Source organism: Thermobia domestica, chromosome 5 (assembly GCF_964235325.1).
Source record: "Thermobia domestica chromosome 5, izTheDome1.hap1.1, whole genome shotgun sequence".
Lineage (NCBI taxonomy): Eukaryota > Metazoa > Arthropoda > Insecta > Zygentoma > Lepismatidae > Thermobia > Thermobia domestica.
Window position 1 is genome coordinate 129,998,046 of NC_137458.1, and position 22,752 is coordinate 130,020,797.

Genomic DNA, 22,752 nt, shown 5'->3' on the forward strand with positions numbered 1-22,752 from the left:
AAAAAAAACCTAATATTTTCTACAGGGTTTGAACACAGAAACTTCTGATTGATAGACTAGTGACACAAACCGCTCGACCAGGTGCTATGTCTTCAATGACCTCTTTTGACTTTTGTATAAAGTGGTTTCGTGCTCCACACTTTTTTTTTTTGTTTGTTTATGTCGATACAACTTTAAGTTTGTGGTGAATATTTGGACGTTACAGGTCTTGCAATGCATAAAAGGGTTTTTCGTATAAATTACATTCAATTTTACGTCCTAATAACTTATATACAACAGGTTGAATCTGTGAAATGATTGGGGTTGGAGTGATCGTAAATATTTTCATAGTTAGGAGCCTGGATATGCAAACCCGCTTATCGTGGGGATTTACTTATGTGAAATTTGGTACGTGCTCGTATAATGCTGTTTTCAGAGCACAATAAATGTATTTCTCCAAAGGCTCAATATCTTTTAGCCAAGCGAATAAATTAAGACAATAAAGATCAAAATATTTTAAACAAAGTCAAATACTGCGCATAAACTGTTCTTAAACAAACCACGGATGAGTAGTGAGACATCTGTTTGCTCAGTTTATTGCGTGTTACGTGTTAGGCACTCATATTTCAGCCCCGTTAGAAAAAGTATTGAGAAAACTAATATTAACTCATTTAATACAATTTTATAGCGTGCTTAAAAGAATTTGCTTATTGTGAGACTTATTGAGTTGAGTTGGGTTGATTTTGAGTTTAACGTCCCTTTCAGCAGCGGGGCTGTATGAGACAGGACCTACTGATTAACGTGGAATTCGAACCACAAAGCTCCCTCCGGGAATCGAACCCAGGTCTCCCACTGTAAGCCTTGTTGAGTTATATATTAAAACATAAAAGAAGAATCAAAATGGCTGCAATCATGTTAGACTAAAACGTTGAGCATTGTAGTAAATATCATTCTTTTGACGTCTGTATTTAGTAATACTATGGTACTTTTTGAAACGATATCATTTTAGGGGCCTCGATGGTTCAGTGCTAGAGCGTTCACCTCTGGTACGCGGGGTCCATAGTTCCATCCCAGCTCGCGCCAAGTGGGCTTTGAGGTGGCCATGTAACGTGTGTTTTCTCAAGGTTCTCCCGTTTCCTTCCACTTACTTCATTCCACTATATCATTCATTTCTCATCATCATCCTCTCCTTTAGTTCACACGACATAAACATGGAACGCCAAACTCAAAGATTTCATTTCATTTTACGATATCGTTTTAGAAATGTGGACATTATCAATTTAACGGCGAAGCAATCTTCACGTCCAAATACCAAAGCTTTAGTATAATTATTCTTCTACAAACCACTGAAGAAAACTGTTTACCTTAGGAACTGTAATATTAACTGAAGAATACTCCGTTTAATGTTTTCTACACTAAATATATTGCTTCATTTTCATTTCAGTAATCACACTGGAAATTTTTGACATAATTAGTATTAGTTCAATTTTAATTTTGCACTTTTCTCTCTCTGTCTCTTTTGCGCGAACCGTCTGTCAGACTGATCAAGCCAAGGGCAGCCGGTTCTACAGATCGAGGGAGGGGACCTGCTCCCCCTGGACAACTATCCAAACGGGTTGTCCTACCTTCATTATCATAATCAACTTCCACTCCATCATTCATTTTTTCATTGTCAAGCGTCACGGTTTTCCAGCACACATCCCTTTTTTTGCGATGGGAAATTCAGATACTCATCCTAGGTCCTTGTTGGATGGATACCACTCTGGCTTACCTCCTGTCTTTGTCACTCCGTCCGCTTCGACCGCGAAGGTGGTCAAGCGGAAGGATAAGGGCAATAGGCAGAGAACCCAATCGGGCAGTTCGACAGCATCCACTGCTTCAAATGTCTCCACTAGATCCAGGTCTCCAAGACAGCAAAAAGTCTATGCTGACACTATCAAACAGCTTCGCCATCAAGCCAAGAAACCGCACAAAGATAATGTTTCAGAAACTTCTGGCATGGAAACCGGTGACATGAGCTCTTCTGCAATCCATCAAACTCAATATTCACCCATCAACAAACCTTCTGATAAACCTATACTTCATTCATATCTACTACAACACTACGACACTAAGTATAGCAACGAGAAGTTCATAACTCTCCAAATTCGGAAATATCTTCCAAGTATACCGATCACAAAAGTCATCAAAACTCGAGATAGCCACATCTTCAAATCCACAGATCCGCAGTTTCTCACCACAGGAATAAGGCTTCATATGAAATATTTGGCAAGAATGCCACGATGTTATCTCTTTCTTCCGCACGCTAGAAACAACCGCCACTCCCAAACACCCGCCATTTCTGTCTGTCGTGATCCGTGGAGTTGATACATCCTACTCTGATGACGAAATCCAAGAGGAACTTCAACTCGCTGGCCATACCATTCACAAAGCAATACGCATACGTAACAATAACGATGCCAAATATATGGTTCGTGTGCTTACTTCCTCACAAAATACCATAGATTCCTTGCTTACTACTGGCGCTTACATATATCATCGTAGGCACAGAGTCGAGCCCTCACTCTAACCCGCTCCTCTTCCTGTGCGATGCGAAAATTGCCAGACTTACAATAATCATAGTACTAATAGTTTCAAGAATCCGCCAGTTTGTGGGTACTGCGCAGGACCTCATCAAACATGCTCTTGTCAGAATTTCCAATGGTCACCTGAATGTCCAACTTGTCACGACCAACATCCGGCATACAGCTATAAATGCAAAAATAAACCGCAACCTGACCAACAACACCCATATTTAGTAGTTCCACCCCGCATCTCAGACTCTTCACCTCCTCCCACCCAACAAACTACAAATCCAGTTACTATTCAACAACTACTTCAATTTCTAACACTCACTTTACAGAACATCCATCCCTTTCAGCGTACTCACATTCTCCAACAACTCACCGAGGCCGCAAAGTCTGTTTTCAATGTCAACTTTTACGCCACATACACAAACAACTATGTTCATTTTCATACATCACCACAAGAAACAGCCGTTTAAACATGCTTATCATGGATTTAGTCTTCCTGTTTCTTAATATTCGCTCTCTACCAACGAACAAAACTCTCTTCGAAGCACTTCTACTTGAGGAACACGTATCCGTTTTCCTATTAATTGAAACGTTCCTAACGAAAAACATTTCTCGCTATACGCTTCTACGTCAGGACAGCACAGTATCAGCATTACGGGCAAATGGTGGCGTAGCGATCGGTTTTCGCAATCATATACCTTACCGCCAACAAATTTGTCACATTCCTCACCTACTCGAACATCTCATTTCTACATTATACTTCAAGTCTATCATGATCACCTTTGCCATTATTTACGTTCGACCTTCCTCTATTCCTCTTGTTCTTTTTAGTCACATATCCCATAGCTATAAACATTATATCATCCTATGATATCAACTATCATAGTCGCACTCCTACAGAACGCACACAGTTCTCCGACCATATTACCACTCATACTACTGGCATTTTGCATATTCCTCCGACTCCTACTAGGCCTACCCCTGATGTACCTATCATGTCCATTGCACTTGCTGCTCACATCACCCTTACAGTTCTCGACCTCCTCGGCAGTGATCATACTCTAGTCCCTCCGCCGATTCAATCGCCACGTTTTGACAAAGCCGACTGGGAACATTATCGCACCTATCTTATAACTGCCGTAGCACATTTACATCCTCCCACTACATCAGAAGTGCTTTTCGCCCATGTTGACACTATAACTTCAGAAATTACCCATGCATCAGAGATGTATATCCCTACTACTAGTTCAACACCATATAAGCCTAAATTGCCTCCGAATTACCTTGCTCAAGTCAAACGCTCCCGACAAGCTTATCGAGTTCTACATAAGAACACAGAATCCCGAAGCTCTTCGTCTCCACCGTCAGCTGCAACGTTCAATCAAAAATTACATTCAAGCGTACAAACGCCGTCAGTGGATCAAAACTTGCAATAACCTTGCTGAAAGTGCACATCCTTCACGTTATTGGAAACGTCTTAACGCACTCTGTGGCAATTACACCAAAACTTCATATTCTATCATCACAACAATAGCTACGCACCTTCTGATCAAGATAAAGCCAACACCTTTGCCGATTATCTGTAAAGCATCTTTACACCATCCCCTCATGCCCACATCTTTGGTCATCCAGTCGATCATGTAAACACCACAAATCCTATCTTCCAACCAAATCTTAATCATCCTTTGCCGCCGCATGAACTCACATCTCCCATCACCATTACTGACATAACAACAGTTGTTCAACATAAACCAACTCTGCTCCTGGCTTGGTTTCCATCACATATCGCCATATTAAAGAAAGTCCTATTTCTCTACTTCTTCTTCTTGCATCCATTTGCATTTTTATAATTAGAATTGGCTTTTTTTCCTGCTGAATTGAAAATATCCAAATCCCTCATGCTCCCGAAACCTAACGAACCTCCCAGCGACGTCTCTTTGTATCGACCAATACGACTTACTTCCACTTTCAGCAAAATCCTTGACCGCATCCTTGTCAATAGACTTCATCCATACCTTCGTACACGCCATCTCATACAATCTTTTCAAGCCGGATTTCGCCCGTCATATTCTATTAACGATCAGCTTCAACGTCTAACCACCCTCATTACAAACCACTATAATTCAGTCCGTCCCTCCTGCCTTGTTCCATTTGACCTAGAAAAAGCATTTGATAAGTTCCGGCACCTTGGACTCATTTTCAAACTCATCAAATGTAAATTGCCCATATTTTGCATCCGCTTTATTTTTCACTTTTTGGCCTGCCGTATCACCTTCGTTAATATCAACAATCATCTGTCACATCCTGTATTCTTGAATTCTGGTGTTCCTCAAGGCTCAGTTCTGTCTCCTTTGCTCTATTTACTGTTTGTTTCCGACTTCCCTTCTCTTCCAGACGATGTGTATCCTTTTCAATATGTAGATGATACCACCTTCCTTGCCCTTGGACGCACCATCAGTCATATCAACATCATCTTGCAGGAATCTATAAATCGTTTCTCTCAATGGTGTAGTAAATGGCACCTCACCATTAACACTTCCAAGACACAGGCCATAGTATTTCTGCCCCCACGCAAACATTCCAGGATTCACCAGAATCCTTCGCTTCTTTCTTTGTCAGTTCAAGGTACGCCGACCCGTCCATCTAAAACAGTCACGTATCTTGGTATTGTTTATGACCACCATCTCACCTGGCTTCCTCATCTTAACTACACCAAAACCAAAGGATATAATCGTCTGAATCTTCTTAAACGTCTCACTAGCACTACATGGGGACCCAGCTTCAAACTTATACTCAACACCTACAAAGCCTTTCTCCGGCCCGTGATCACATACGGTTTCACTGCCTGGATATCAGCTCCCGTCCCCTACTACTACAAACTTGCCACCTTTGAACGCCATGTCTTCCGTATTGCTCATCGCATATCTCTTCCCAGTCCAACTAGAACTTGTATTCACTCATTACTTTTCCTACACTACTTTATCACCTCGAATCTCTTCGCCAAAAGTTCATCACTGTCCTCTATATGCGGCAACAGCCACTCCTGTTAGCCACCATTCAGTACCTTGCACTTTCATCGGCACTCCCTCGATATTACCACCTTCCTCTAAATTTACTGTTTACCTTGTATTATTATACCTTGCCACCAAATCATCCAGTCTCAGGACTTTTGCAGAACCATCGATTGCATATTCATCTTCCGCATATATATCTATCGCATCAAGCACCGTAATCAACCTCTGTCTCTAACAGGGCTTCCCCCGTCTTCATTGGCCTAGCGTCGCCCCTAGACAGACGATAACCTGCATTTGTCCTCACTAACATCTCCCATGTGTTTTGATGTCATCTGCAACTCATTCCATCCCTCATCTTCATCTTTGCCCAAAAAAACTATCCTGCATTCCTTAATGTTATTGCAATTGTTATTTCTATTTATATGATATTTATATGATACTTACAATGTTTTATACATGTGTTATGTTTTACCTTCCTCAATAATGATTATGGATGCAAAGCCCATAATGACCTACAAACTGAAGTCTTTATTAATATAGGAACATCCCATAGCCCAACGCCTGTCATACCACATCCAAATAGTGTCGTTTGCAACCCTTCCCTCCAAGAGGGTGTAGCCCTCTACAGGGTAGCTAGCCTACGGGCTAGTAATTTTAAAAAAAAACTTGGTGCTGAATTAACACACAAGTAACACTCCAAAGTGGTAGTCATTTTGTGTTGTTTCAACACCTCATTTTTTACAGTGCAGACACTTTTGGATATTGATATTTGTAATTGTAATAATAGCAATAGGACTTATATTATTATTTGGCTTTCGAGTTTTTAGAGGAACTACTACTGGAAAAATACATTTTTGAATCACTGTAATATATAAATTATTACATAAAAAATTGAATATAACTATGTGTGCCTGATCATCACGGTCAAATTGCAAAGTCAAATGAAATGACTTTTGGTATATAGTTAGGCCTTAATCAAAACTATGTTATATCGCTTTCATTATAATGCATATCCTAAGGAAGTAGTGGGGATCCGAATCTCGCAAGCCGTTAAACTTACGGAGCTGAAATTCAGTGTATTAACTCTTTATTGAAAATAAACAGAATGTGTCCTAGCATTTTTTAAAAATTCTTCTTTATGGGGGGGGGGGCACTTTCTATATATGGAAAATTGGTAGTGGGCTGGTTTGTAAAAATAATCGAAAACGATCAATATTAGTTGAGAAAAAACTCAGAAACAAAAAATACAGTGCTTCGCTTCATATATCCATTGCTTTCTACTATAATAAATGCTGAAGCTTATGTTTATTATATGGAGCGCTTAGAGCACAGGGAAATCAATTCATAAAGTTGTGAGAAAAATAGACAAAAAATTTGCACTGTAAGCTTAATTACACGGAAATTTTAAGTTTGGACTATACACATAATTATATGGAAAATTTTACACTTTTTTTCCTTTACGTTGGTCTACTTACTTTGATTTGGGACTTTCAAATTTCATCCTTTTTTCCACTGAAAAGTATCTGTAATTCAACAAGAAAATAATTATACTATGATAATTTAATTGAAATTCATCGTAGTTTGGCCCATGACTAACAGCAGTGTGATAATTGAAGTTGAAGAAGGAGGGAAATTCCCATTCACCTCTGAACACTTTCCAGAAACCTCGTTCCCTTTTGCTTTCTAGAGGGGGGGGGAGGAACTTGGTAAAGACATCAAACCTTCATGTGTAATTACAAAAATTAAAGTTATGAACAAATAAGAAATCATCAGTTTATCAGGCTTGATCATTTATGCACAAGATTCCCTATCGAAGGTGTGGTAAATGAAGTTTCTGTTCTCCATCAGTCGACATTGCCAACTGACATGGTCGATATGGAAAATATCTTGTATGTTGATATAGAGGTAATACTTCTTGCTGAGTATTTCAAAACTGACCGAGAAAAATTGTTATCAGACTTTAGTCTAATAAACATATTGTCGATGAGGAGTTGCAGGAATTTCTACGTCGGGTAGAAGTATTACCAATTTCCACAACAGAGTGCGAACGGGAATTTCCTCTTATGAATTTACAGATGATTGATATTAGAAATAGACTAAGTGCTTAAACATTGTCTAACTTGTTATTTCTTGGCTGAAGGATGGACATCATTCCGCTGCGGATGATTTACCACGAAAAACTTCTGAGGCCAGCAGGAAAGAAACCCGATTTCAGATTTGTTTTGCAAATTACAGATTACGGAAAAAGTATACTTGTGTTATTAATTGCTTAGTTGTGTTATTCAACTTTGTACCTAATTTTTCACAAGTATCTGTTCTACCTTTTATGTATAATACTGCTTTATTAAACTAGAAGGTAAACTACTTTGAATAAATATTCATAATATTTGCAATTAAGCATATTTGTAACTTAAATTTAACGTGGTGTTTTAGTGATTACACAAATTACAATTATGAGCATACTTTGTGGAGATGCTCTTACAGATTATATCCGAGTACATTTATACGCTATGAAAAACTGATTTTACAAGTCTTGTGAGAAAAATACTGTAAACTAAGAAATCATAACCTTTTCCATATTGAACAGGGGTATTTTCCTGCGAATAGAAGTTTCTTTTGGAGTGCGTTGAGAAATTAACACTTGCAAGAATACTCTCCTGGTACAAGTATATTTTAGGCACACACTAATTCCCCACCCCCACCCCACCTCGAAATGCTTCAATTTCCACACTGACAAACACTTTACCATTTTATATCGTAAAGGTCAGATCCACCGCTATTGTAACAGAGTGGTGCTTGAGCGATTGACCTTAGAAATTCAAACTCCGATTAGTGACAATTTCACAGACTTATTTTATTACAAGTATAAACTCTTTAGTCAGTAGGGAAGAGGCCGTGGATCATGTGTCAGAGTTGATGATGATGGATTTTGGTGAGTTAGAGTAGATCACAGTGGATGAGAGTGGTTCATGGTGGGTGGTGGGTCAGAGTGGGTCACGGTGGGTGGTATGTCATGGTGGGTGGTGGGTCAGTGGGTCGTGGATCAAGTTTTCATTGACCCACACCAACACAGCTGACCACTATTCGAGCTTGAACATTGATTTGTTTGATTCCCGTATAACATTTATATATGAGGGGAAAGCGTGTATTGTTATGCAAGCTTTTCCCTCATATCTATTCCACCTGGTCTATCAAGAATAAACTTGGTACACACATTTCTTACTCCGTATACTATTTTCCGATATACATTTGGATTGTGTGCCTTTACCCGGGACCAGTCCAGAGGGGTTCAAAATTGATGGGAGGGATTTGTGGAGAGAATTTTTTCGACATTCTCCCAATTTTCCCTGTTCAACTACGTTATGGGCCCCTCTGGAAAGCTTGTTTCATGCTGAAGAGGATGAACTATAAACCATGAACTTTCCAATGAACAGTATTGATTCACTAGCTATTTCGCTGCAAATCTACTTTATACCAAGGTTAATGGACCCCAGGGACTTACTCATTTATTCATGGTACCTATTTTTGTGCATGAGCACATCTTTGTTATGTTTATCGAATGGACTAGATTTGATTCGGATGTACGGATGACAGGTTCATGTACGTTCCTTGTGAGTTTTAAGCTGCCCCTTCAAAATGATTATCATTATGGAATTCAAAAATCGCCCGTGTCGTGAAGAGGTATGAGCCTAGGTGCTTCATTCTCTCCTTCATAAAGTTCTGTGTACTCCAGTGTTTTCACAACATAATTATTTATTATGTCATCTCTCCTTAAACTATTAACTTGTCAGAAACAAATTAACAGATTTGAACCAAAATTGTCACGAAGGAGATTATAATTGAATGCTTCGATGGCTTGAAAATGATTGGTCCAAATCATCATATCATGAAATGATCATGGAAGGAAGTCTAGAAGGATTATTGTAGCTCGCTGTGTAAGACGCCATTGGTTGCATATACACCTATATATAATTATAGTATCTTGATAAATCTATGACTCTTTTAGGCCTAGATCCAGCTTCACCACAGTTCCACACAACCGACATCAAACATCGTTTGGACAAGACTGATGCTGAGTTTGTGGACGTAATCCATACCAACGCAGGAGTATTTGGGATTGGGAGTCGAGTGGGTGACGCTGACTTCTATCCTAATGGAGGTCATAAACAACCAGGATGCACAGTATCAAATGGTAAGTGAAACTAAGGAATAAATCAAGAAAGACTATTGAAAATTTAATACTGTTGTGTATACGTATACATACCTTGGGATCCCAATAGACGAGGGTTCTGTCGCTGCAAAGTGGTTAATATTCTCTTTCTTTCGTGTGGAGACACAGGTTCGATTCCCGATGAAAGCATATACCGGTATATTTAATATTTTGGAACTAACTCTAACCGTAGGCCACAGTCAATCTCCAAATTATCAGCTAAACTAATTAGAAAAAAAGATACATCAAGGTAAAGTATCGTTTATCTAATCCTGAACAAATTTAACTGATGATGACTGTAAAAATGTACTTCAATTGAAATTATATATGATTTGAGACTGCAATTATATATTATACTAGCAGCGTTCACCCCGCTTCGCTGGGGTCACCCCGGAACGCAATAAACTTTGTTACTTAGATAATTTTTACTTTTTCGCTTTCAAGTGATATGATAAAAACCATAGTAGATTGCAGTAAATGTTAACATTATATCGCCTGTCATTTATGTTAACCCGCCGAGTGACACGGTCATGCGGGTTGCATATAAATACGTTTATTTTTACCTATGATGAACTAACAAAGGATTTGTACGTTATGGACACTTGAATGGTCAATTATCTCAAGACACTGGTAATTGAAAATTAAAGTGATATGATAAAAACCATCTAGGGTCCAAATCCTAATAACCCCCCAAAAATGAAAGAAATTGGTTCAGCCGTATTAGCGTGATGAGGGAACAAAGGATTTGTGCGTTCTCTTTTATATATAAGATTTGACTCATTATTGAAGAATACATCATTATTACGTAAAGGTAAGTTTCCAAACTCATATGTGCAACTGATATTTGAAAAGATTTTTCTTAAATATATGTGAATAAGAAAATTTGATTTCGTAAAAATACTACTACTACTACTACTACTACTACTACTAATAATAATAATAATAATAATAATAATAATAATAATAATAATAATAATAATAATAATAATAATAATTTTTGCTTTATCTCATTGCAACAATGTATATAAACACAAGTTGCTTTGTATACCATATACAGTTTTCTACTATCTAACAAGAGCACGGTGGCTCAGTGGTGGAGCGCTTACCTTTGATGCGTGGAATCCGTGATTCGATCCCCGGCCTAGTAAGTTTATGGTGAACAACATCGTGTCCGTGGGTTTTCTCGGGATACTCCCGTTTCCTCCCACTTTTCATTCCACTAATTCTTCATCCGTCTTCCTTGGTGCACATACACACAACTGGGCGCACATGTGCAGCTCACTGTTCATACCACATTGCACCTGACGCCATCCGTACGCGAATTTCAGTACTGTTTGTTTTACCGCATACTGTAGTACCAAATTTCGTTCCTTTATGTCCAATGGCTCACAAAAAGAAAATCCTTTACTTCTTCTGAGTCTATCATATTGTTTCTCACTTTTAAGCATTCGGGAAAGAATTTTTACTTTTATACGTGTTTTATACATGCAGTAGTTCGAATTTTCATGCCTTAATGTTCACTTGTTCATTGTGGTGGATTGGATTTCTGAGTTTAGTGTCTCTTTTAGCAGCGAGACTATGTAAGACGTAGACCTACAACTTAACGTGGAATCCAAACCGCATAAACTCCTGACGGGAATCGAACTTGGGTCTCCCACGTCAAGGTGCGTACGCTAACCATATAGCCACGAGAGAGCTCTAGTTCGGTGATTGAAAAGTAACAAATAACAATATGAAAATAGTCAATGTAATACTAAGTTTTCTGAACATTCCATTTCCCGCTTCACGTTATTGATCAGTTCAGTTAAAAGGGAGTTCAGGGTAACACCCGTGGCTCCGTATTGTTCAACTTTTTCTTTTTGTGTTTAAAATATAGATTTCGATTAGCTGTGTCCAGTGGCACCACTTTTGGTTTCTGGAATCGACTGCTTCATGGCACTGGCGCAAATCCCGGGGAGATGAAGGAGACATGTCCCCTCCAATCTTGGACCTGGGGGGACTGTCAACCTTAATAATCCGATTTGAAATGTATTTTTTTGGAAGGGGGAATGTAATGATTTGTGTCCGATTACCACAAAGGAAAGTGAGATGAAGTTGATGTCCACCCAGAATAAGCTTCAAATCTGCCCGCCTCTTAATGTTGAAGACAACTCTGCTCCCTGATCCTCCACAGGATTGGTTTTCAACTTCAGAAATATTTTGAGCATCGCTTAACAAAAAAGAAAAAAAGAAAGAAAAAAGGAAACGGTTTTGATTGTCCCCCCAATGTTGAAGATAGATTTGCGCCGTTGCTTTCAGGTCAAATTACGGGTCTAAAATAAAAAGTGGGATAAAATATGGGATTTTGGGCAACGCGGACCAGTGAGCGACTGGAACGAAATGGTTGTCATTCGATTCGTATTCACGTACATTAATGATTGATATGCCATTTTCCCGAAAATTCAATTTTGGCCCCGAAAATCCGGGCTTTTGGTCAATTCGGATCTGTGATCGACTGGGACGAAATGGGCGTCATTCGATTCGTATTTACACACATACACGAATAATTTATATATAATTTTCCCGAAAATTCAATTTTGATCCGGAAATTTAACGAAAATCCAAGGTCGAAAATTCCAGATTTTCGTTAATTTTCGCGGTCAAAATTGAGTTTTCGGGAAAATGACATCAATTATTCGTGTATGTGTGTAAATACGAATCGAATGACACACATTTCGCTCAGTCGGCCACAGGTTCGCGTTGCCCAAATGGTCCCACTTTTTATTTTTGACCCCTAATTTGACCTTGAAGAGGTCGGTTCCAGAAATCAAAAGTGGTACCATTGGGCACAGATAATCGAAATGTACATTTTAAACCCAAAAAAGGCTATTAAAATTATCCGAATAATTTTTCTACTGTTCTTCGGTGGCCCCGCGTTCGTAGTCGCTAACGCTTCGGTGCGAGCGGTCCCGGGTTCGATTCCCGGTGGGCTCACTCTGTCGAAAAGTGTAACACGCTTTTTCAGGCCAGCCACCTAGAATGAGGTTTTCCTGGGTTTTCCTCATTCACACCAAGCAAATGCCGGGGTGGTACCTAACTTATAGGTCCCAGGCCGCTTCCTTCCTTCCCTTTCCCCGGATAGTGTGCTCGCCGAGGGACGTCATCCCTCAAATCGTGAAGGGCTAAATGGCCCTAGATGCCGAAAGCCCAGAAATCTAAATCCTAAATGTACTGTTCTTCGAATATTCGTTTTCAAAGCATAAAAATATATTATTCATTATTCGAATAACAGGTGTTTGAAGAATCAAACATTTGAATAATGAATTCTAACAGCACTCTAGGAATCAAGGCATGATAATAGATAAACTATAGCAATCTGGAAGGAATATGTTTTCCATTAGTAAAAGAATTATTCAAATCAATTGAGTAAAATTTCAGACATTACCTCGAAGAAACATAGAAACTTAGAAATACACGTTAACTTTATAAATATAGCAAGAAATAATGAGAATGTAATTTTGAGCATGTATAATCTTATTTTGTATTTTATAGTATTCTGTAACCACCGACGTTCGGTTGAGTATTTTATCGAGTCCATCAAGAAAGGAAGAAAGTTTGTAGGAGTTCCATGCCCTTCTTGGAAGAAGTTTTTAGATCAAGAGTGTACTAAAGACCATACACAACTCATGGGAGATCCTTGTAGCAAAAGGTAAATATTTTTATCATCTATGAAAACATCCTACACCAAATTGGTAGCCGACTCGGCCTACTATAACAGGTTAATGAATAGAGCAGCACAAGCTTTGTTAACTAGGCTGTCGAGAGTTACCGATAACGCATAGTTTGCACTTGCGCCAAAACATTAACACAATAAGTCGCTAAACGAGAGATGAAATGACTCCAATTTGGAGTGAAAAGCCGCTAAAAAATTAAAACCGTAACACTTTCAAAACACAATTAAGATTATAAAGTATTTACATTATAGGATTTTTCAAAATACACAAAAATTAAAATTTACAAAAGAAAAAAATCTAACACCAGTAATGATTTCAGAAAATTCACGTAGGACTGAATAAACAAGGGTGCGAAAATATTGGTGAACTAAATTGAACATAATCGGAGAAATGAAGGGTGTAAGGCAAGAACATGGTAACCCACGGTTTTGAAATTGCTGCGTTTTACAGCACCCAATAGAGGGCAACGCATACCGCTTTATTTAACCTTGTCCGTGTTTAATCCTCCATGTATAGGCCTAGTCTTATGTAAAAAATAAGCTTTCCGACTTCGCAAATGAATTGTGCAGCAGAAAACCTCTAATTTCTTAAAATAGTAAAATTGTGGGTTACCATGGTCTTGCCTCATACCCTTCAAATGTTTCCGGGGTATTTTGAACCTACGGGGAAGTGAGATTTTCAGCCCGGGACACCCCTTGAAATCATCACTGACTAACACCCATTCTAGTCTCGCTTCTACAGCTAATTTGCTCGCTATTAATGCTTTACTTGTGATTCTCAGTGGAAGCTATGTAAATTAAAGGACATTGAAGGTTGAGATATTCTTCGTAAGAGGGGAATGGGTAACAGAAAATAAAACAAAAATATGGATCGGTGGTCACTGTATATTTACCCACCTTGTTCTGTTTTGTGCAGATTAAAACAAACAAAAAAAAAACAAGAAAAAGGCAGAGAAACAAACTGCTTCGAACTAATAGTACTTGATTGCAGGACAAGTATTCTAGCACGAAAGTCACTAGGTTTATAAGTAAGTCGCCAAATTGTATTTAAAAATCAGCAGGAAAAGTCACTAATCGGAAAAAAATGATTTGTTGTCACTATCACGGAAGTCGAATCCCCTAGATTTTGCGACTTTTCCCCCAAATTGGCAACATTTTAAACCTGGAGTGGCAAATTTGGCAAATGAATACAACACTTTGAGCTAATAAATAAAACAGTGTAAACACATAAATTGAGACGTAGACAAAACAGATAAAGCTGGGTTTACTGAATTTTATGCTTTATTTTGGAGCATCCTTTGGTCCAATAATCCAGCTCTCTTGGAGGTCAAATAGTATAGTGGAGAACAGCCCTGTACAATGAAGGCTGTTCTTGCATATGATGACGGGTGGTGCATCTGCTAATTGGATCGAATTCAATCTAGGTCGTTTTCGTTTGTTTATTTGTTTCACTTGAGTTTAGGTGTTCCTTTCAGCCGTCACACTATATACTGAGTTCCCATAGAACTCTAGGCAAGCTAAGTGAGCAGACCTCGAAGGTCTAAGGAAGCTAAGAGGCTTGGGTTAGGTTTGATTTTTAGAGCTCCAGGCAAGCTAAGAGATGGGATGACCAACTGAAACTGATGTTGATGAATACCTTACAAGGTGTTTTATACTTTCTTTTGGACAGCGTTGGCGCCAGTGTTTTTCCTCTGTTACATGGCTTGATGATGACGAGGATGCCTATTGTTTGCTTGCTTGTAGTATAAACGTTGTTTTATCTACAAACGGAAAGCACGTATTGGTGTTTACAAATATAGACTACGTGTAGGATATTACAATATTATTGATGTTACTTGTTATCACTATACAAAAAGGATTTCGTAACACAGTAGACTCACAGTTAGCCGATCACCACGGGAATGGGGCTTGATCGGACAACGAAAAAGTCAGTTAAAATGAATATCAACATTACATAGTCCCTCAACAGTGTAGCACCTAGAAAAGGTTTGGGAAAGTTTGGTAAAAGTTTTGGAAAAGTTTGGTAAAGGTTTTAGAAAAGGTTTATAGTGCTATACTTCTATAAATTCAGCTTATTAAAATAAACAGCTTCGGCCACAAGCTGCTCCAGTGACGTTTAGTTGACCGAAATACTGTATATTGAATAAAGCACAATAGACTTTCACATAAACCACGGACTTATTTATGGTGCATGTGTATTTATTGAAGAAAAACACAAAACTGAAAAAACACAATTGAGCCCATACTGAACAGTAGGTATAGCTGTGTGTATGTATGTTTATTATTATTGTGAAGCAAGGAGTGTGGCTGATAACAAAAATGAACTATTTTTTCTAAATTGATTGATTAAGTCGACGGGTGGTTAAAGAGGGAGAATCCAGTGTACCTTAAAGTGTTTCATCGGATTCTGCACTTAAAAAAATGAAAAGAAGCTTCACAACATCATATAATGTGAGTGACAACCTTCGTTATCAACTTATTGACAGGAAAAAAGCAGAGACGTCCGTTCTGCGGTAAAGGTATATTTTGGCATACTTAATGGAACATGCTTCGTTTAATGACGTTTCCGAAGTGTTCACCATAATGTCTCAACACTCTTCTACTCCACAATTTTCATGACTAGTTGGGAATGAGAGACCTAATTAATTGTGTTCTCTGTAAACAAAAGTACATCCCATATGTATTCTTTTGTGGTGAGTCTTGAGAGTATAGTTCTTTCATCCAAATTCTCACACTATTTGTTGTCCTGGGATTATTTACGGAAAAAAGAATTGTTGGGTTGAAGTGTAGTAAAGATCTTATTTGAATTAATGATGCGTTTCTGTCTCACTTCACACCTTACATCAGCTTAAGCTTCAGAAAACTCGGCTGTACATACCGGATGCTGTGACCATTATTTACTTTCAGTCGTATACGTAACTGATTAGTAACATTTCTTTTATACCCTAATCTATTCACTTGCAATTACTTATTTTAAGTACACTATAATCTAAGACATGAAATGATTTTTTTTTTTTTTTTTTTTAATTTTACGTTCTACAAATATATTCTTTAGTCAAGGTTCGAGGAACACGTGACTGAGGCGAGTTCCGTCGGCTGAAACTCAACTGCATTCTCATGTCACAGGTCCTTGTAGCAAGTTGAAGAGCATCTGTGTGATAAAAAAAAAAGTGTTATTCAATACAAGTCAATCTTCTAAGCTGAGATACTGGGAAATTATTTACTTATACTCCGTGTTATTTCGTGAGCTAACAAAACACGAAGTTTAGGGATGTCTTCAACGATGACTGAATTTTTAGTAAACAAGCAGTTTTTGAGATATCCTTTTACAGAACGACACAACAAAACCACCCTGCTGAGGATTGTAGCTTTCTGAAGATTACAAGAATATATGAGTAATCGATTTTTATTCTGTATAAATATATGGGGACGCTGTTTCGCTTATCGTACCCCTTGCTTCCTCAGCGACTTCCTTTTGCGGAATGAGTAAATAGTCATATTATAACAATGATCGGTATCTGTCATCGAGAGAAAGTTTTACCATCTTCGCTCCACGTTCTAGTTTTTTGGAGGGATCGATATGGAGCTACTAGGGAGACAAGACCCAATGAAGGTACAAGTAAACGATGAACACAGAAATTGTTAATTAAGATAATACACAGTTATCATACATCCGATCACTTCTACTCTCCGCATTCACAGGGGGCCGCGGTGGCTCAGTGGTGCTCTCCCTGCTGGTCTAGTGGCTAACACGTGCGTCTTTGTTGCATGGGATCCCGGGTTCGATTTCTGGTGATAGATCCTTTGTGATTTTAACTGTCCTCGATGTTTCTATGTCCCTGTTCCTGTCGTTCTAGGTTACTGGTTAAACGAGTAAAACTCAAGTAAAGTTCAGTAGAAATTTAGTAATAAGTAGTAAAGTAAGTTAATGAGGCACGTTCGGCGAATCAGTTAATTAAAAGAAAAAGTGGTAGAGCGTTCACCTCTGGTGCATGGGGTCCCTGGTTCTTCCAGCTTGGATATATATATATTAATTATATATATATATATAATATTATATATATAATATTAATTATATATTATATATATATATATATATATATATATATATATATATATTTAATGTTTTTGACAGCCTATAACTTCGAGAGGAAGCATTTGTGCACCCACGTTGGTCTATACTTTTCGTCTTATCTAGGTGTCAGGAATCACCTTCCAAACGATGTCAGTGTTGTTTTGAAACAGCCTGTATAATTTAAGAATAGTACGTATTATTTAGTAATTTGCTGACAATGGGATAACATCCAAAACTGTGATACTATCCATGCATTGTTAAAACGTAATGTTGTAGTTAATGTAACACTATACTTTGTTTAAAACTATTCTCTCTGTTCTAGTAGTGCCAGTGGAAAGTATTATCTAGTGACGAATCCTTCGCCTCCATATGCTATAGAGGAAATTACATAAGCAACTTTTATTTTCATGATTTCAGACTTTGCCTCGTTGACTAACAGATTTCTAAAACGTATCAATTATCTCTACATTCGGAGTCGTTATTCTTCGTTGTAATAAATGAATGTACTCTGAACTTTATTCCGTGTTTGTAATTTTTAGCAGGCAATATTTTCTTTTAATTAGTCCATACATGTATATATTTTGTATTATAAACGTAGTAAAACTAGCATGAGAATAAAAATAAGTCTTGATTTTGTGTTGAGTAGCCATTGAATTCAATTATATGGTGCTGTTTGTGAAAATCGCAATGCCAAGGTAGACATGTGTGAATGAAATTAAATTTATACAACAGCTTAGTGATCAGAATTTCAGAACTGTACAACTATCTCTAGCCTTAATAAATCAGGATACCTTCAAACCTCGGCGTTCTGCAATCTAAGTCTCTATTCTTCGTGATATCGAAGCAGATGTGTTTCTGAAGAATAGTTTACCATGCTGTTTGTATACGAGTTCACGTATGCCGACTCTGTTATGTTGGAGGACCGTGACGAGTAAGGTAACGACCAACCGCATTCTATATATATTCGTTGGGTAATGTGTCGGGCAACCATGCAAACCAAGGAACCAAAGTGCTCGCCGTTCCTCGAAGAAACCTTGCACAGTTCGGGATACATGTGACCAGTCAATGTTCCGCTAAAATATTGCATCTGGAGTCGAGGAAATGTCAAGGGCGTATGCAGTTCTCACTCCAGAACAAGTTGAAGTGAAACTCGTCCGAAAATATGACTGTTTTCTTCTCAGTGCGCGAACAATAATGTTTGTGTGTCCGTTGTAGCTTGAAACGATTGTATTTTTTGATCAATGGAGGCCAACACAAAAGCATGCATGTTGCCAGTCCAGCGCTTAGCAGATTCCATCGAATCGTCAACACAGACAATTTCACATCCGTTGCCGTGCTTAAACGCCAACCTTAAAGGTGGACGGACCTTTAGAGTCCGTCACGTTAATGCGAACACGATGCCTGTCATTCTACGTGTGCGCACATAGTGCGATCCACTTCCAAATCATAGAATTCTCTTTTGTTCGTTTCAACTCCTACATCACTTTCGTGGAGACATCCTCTGTACGTGTTCCATGTTAAGATAAAGAAGCTTCCTTTCTTTCCGTAGATCAATATTGTGACCTAGTTTATTAGTTCAATTATTTGTTTACATTGTACCCTTTGATGATAACGACGCAAATGACACTTGCCCACATGCTTCCTGTTTATTTGTCCATGCTCTGTTCTCTTTGTGAGTACTGAGTAAACCGTCCTCTTACTATATTACTTCGGACACCGACCATAGGGCGCTGCTGTTCCTACAATATATAGGCGGATTTTCATGCCCGCGTTAGAACGGAAGCATCACATGTAGCGTATTCATTGTAAATTATTTTCGTTTTCATACATCCGTGCGTGTATTGCGCCAAATTACTACTCGCTAGCTAATGCGCATGCGTAAAATAGAAAGTTTGCGACTTTACTTTGTGATAATGGATTCCCGAAGGAGAGCTATCGTTTTAGCTGGAATATATTATATTTCAAAACGCCGCTGTCAGAAGTATGTTAGGAAAATGTGGTGGGCTCACCCCATTTTCCAGCTTCGACGAGAATACGGAATATACAGGAACCTTTTCTTTGAATTAAAATCCGATCCGGATAAATTTTATAAAACAAATAAAAAATATTTATAAATCATACTAAAGCATGTTTCAAATTACATTGCTTTTATTTTATATAGGGATTGATAATTTGTACATACCAGTTATTGTATGAACTATCTATTGTTCCCGGTAATACAACTAATTAATTACACAAATATAAAAGTACTAACCAACGATACCAATATTTTCAGCAATTTGATGGCATGTTTTTGTCCTTAATACTGAATCCTTGTATTTCGGATACTTAAGGTTGTTCAAATTTTGTTTTCTCTTACTTGTTCTACGAGCAGTTCTTCAAACGTTGTTCTTACCTCCGCCATGTTAGTCAGTGAATACAATAGTGTACGCGCGCTACTTCCGTCAGAATTGAACAAATTTCTACTTAATACAGACCCTGTCCATAAGACCCGTAGGAATTTTGAGGTGGACTAAGTTTCTCTTCAGATCTAAGTAAGACACATCTCAGTGATGGAAAAAATCTTGGGTGATCATCTGGCAACCCGGGCATAAGTTGGCAAATTGGAAATTCAATATGGCGGCCATGCGAAAATGCCATATTTAACTAAAACACGAATATCTCATCATTAAATGAAGCTAGAAACTTCATTCTTGTACCGAATTCAAGATAATGAACACTGTAATCAAGAAACATTCGTAACGTCGAAACATAGTGCCGCCATTTTTAAATATGGCGGCAGGTTTTTCGAAATTTCGATTTTTTTCGTACACTATTATCATTTATTCGAAGATAACTACGAAACTATAAGAGATACCATAAACATACCTCAAATAAACGGGATAGAGCATAATGAGAGCTTTCCAACGGTACCAATATCTTTTCTCTATCTTTAAATTTGACGGAGTTATTGAAATTTTAGTAGCTCAAGGTGTTTGGCTTCAGATTAAGTTAAGAAAGGTTAAGCGCTAAAGCAAAACTATCCATGATTTTTCTGCACAAGTTTTAATGCTGATAAATTACTCTAAGATCTTACAGTGAGATTTCTAGGTAAACGTGCAAATGGTTAATAATAATAATAATAATAATAATAATAATAATAATAATAATAATAATAATAATAATAATAATAATAAATCGTGGTTGCTAAAATAATAATTCAACAATTTCAGTAGAAAAAAAGCAATATAATTAAAAGTGATATAAAGTTAGTACACTAATACAAATAATAATAAAAGCACCATATTTATAATATAACAAAGCTTTATGAAATTACTTGGTTTTGGTTTTCTTACAATCCTGTGATGAAATATTTTGATCGGTCTTTTTGAGGGCAACTAATTAAATGTTATTAATAAGTTCGTTGCATATTTTGTCTACATGGATTGAGTTACAGTTCGTAACGTTACCGATTATTACAAATCATTTTGCACTTACAGAAGGTCGTACAACCAACAATTTTTTTAGGCATTTGCATTGTCTTGTAGAACAGCTCTTGCAAGTACATGTTCGAATAAGATCTTCTGGTAGCTCATTAATGCTAGTATCCGGTGTGAGCGATGAATCATCTGCATTGTATGTCCATCCAAAATCCGTTGGATCTAATGGTTCTTCTGCGCCTAACACTGTAGAATACGAATATACCATGTAAAAGGATCTTTTCAGGTGACCCTGTAATGACGAACTGGTGCAAGGTAATTCCTGTAAGCTATGAAGACTACTTTGATTCATAATTTCAAATCGGAGAATGTCAAACGTCTTAGATTTTGAGCCTGATTTTACAACCCTGACCAAATATTCTTCAGCAAGTTCCAAGCACTCAGCACTTGGAGGAAGACTTCGTCCAAATTTGCACACATACTTTACCGGTTCTGCCTTAAGAATATATACCAAAAAAAAAAAAAAAAGTCAATTTATGGAGGATAGTCGACTACTTTTTCAGAACATTCTAAATAATGGCTATGGCCAAACCCTTTCTGAGATTCGTAGTTATGTCAACAAGCAGGCTGGAGAGAATTTAATTACTAACAAAGAGGTCAAGCTATACATGAAAAATATATTTGGTGATACTATTCAATTTTGCCAACCACTACAAAGAAACCAGACCCAACTTGTTTATTCATCAAACCTCACTATTGATTAAATAGCTGACAAACTACGTTCTGTTTCTTCTGTCGGAGAGGCTGGAAAGCTAATTAGAAAATCACTTCTGGAAACAGACTTCAACCTAGACAATGAATTTGGAGATGCGAATCAACTAGAAAAATCATGGAAGACAACACCTATTCCCCAACCGCTAATTGACTTTTTCTCTCATGTATTCAACGTAGATAAATTGACACTGTTTTCTCACATCAATGATGACAGTCAAGCATTTATGAGCTTAGACGAAGAAGAAGCAGAATGCAGTGAAATTGAAGACAACAACGATAGAAGAGAAACTCCTATAACAAATCGAGTTAAAGTCCTTTTCCAGATAATGTTTTATAATGTTCATAAGGGAAAAAGGAAAACCCCTTTGCATTTAATGACTGGCCATTCAATTCATGAAAAATGTAAGAGCAAACAGCTGATAACATTATTCAATAAAGCTGAGTTATCAGTCAGCTATAATGAAGTTATGGAATCTCGTCATAATCTTGCACAATACACTATGATGGCATGCTCACAGAACCTTGCACTTCCAAATCATTTTGTCAGTAGTAACTTTACTGTAGGTGCTATGGATAACTTACCACGAAGAGGCAAGCCTTTCCGGTCTACAGGGTACGCATGATACTGTTATGGTATTATTCCAGAAAACTCCAAGTGTAAATCCTAGTAAGCCACCACTATCTGAAGTAGCTCTTAACAGACTCAGAAAACGAACTGGTGTCCTTTTACCATGTCAACAAATTAGAGATTACCAGAAACCATCAACACCGCTGAACATTCCACAGGATCTTAAAATCATTGAAGATGCTTACACTTTGCCGTGTGATGAGATCAAAAAAGAAGAGGTAGTGATAAGTATGTTGCAAGCTGTTGGAGGATTGACAAACAAAAAAACATTGGCATGGTCTGGAATTCATGCTATTATTTCAGAAGCTGATGTTCCACTACAACAAGTTGGTTTTCTCCCTATTTTGCCTTATCCAGTAACATCTTAT

At 37.8% G+C, this 22,752-nt stretch overlaps 1 protein-coding gene across 2 annotated transcripts in view; it reads left to right on the forward strand.

The window, feature by feature from the left end:
- Window positions 1–18,161, forward strand: part of LOC145686126 (phospholipase A1-like) — a 94,446-nt gene extending 76,285 nt beyond the window's left edge. Inside the window, exons 7-9 of one of the 2 annotated variants that reach the window (XM_081759100.1) lie at window positions 9,573–9,758; window positions 13,308–13,464; window positions 17,886–18,161. In XM_081759100.1, coding sequence (XP_081615226.1) covers window positions 9,573–9,758; window positions 13,308–13,464; window positions 17,886–17,955 — 413 coding nt within the window. In that variant the 3' untranslated portion in view covers window positions 17,956–18,161. The remainder of the gene's footprint in view (window positions 1–9,572; window positions 9,759–13,307; window positions 13,465–17,885) is intronic. The other variant, XM_081759101.1, reaches the window with a different exon arrangement.
- The last annotated feature ends 4,591 nt before the right edge of the window (window positions 18,162–22,752 follow it).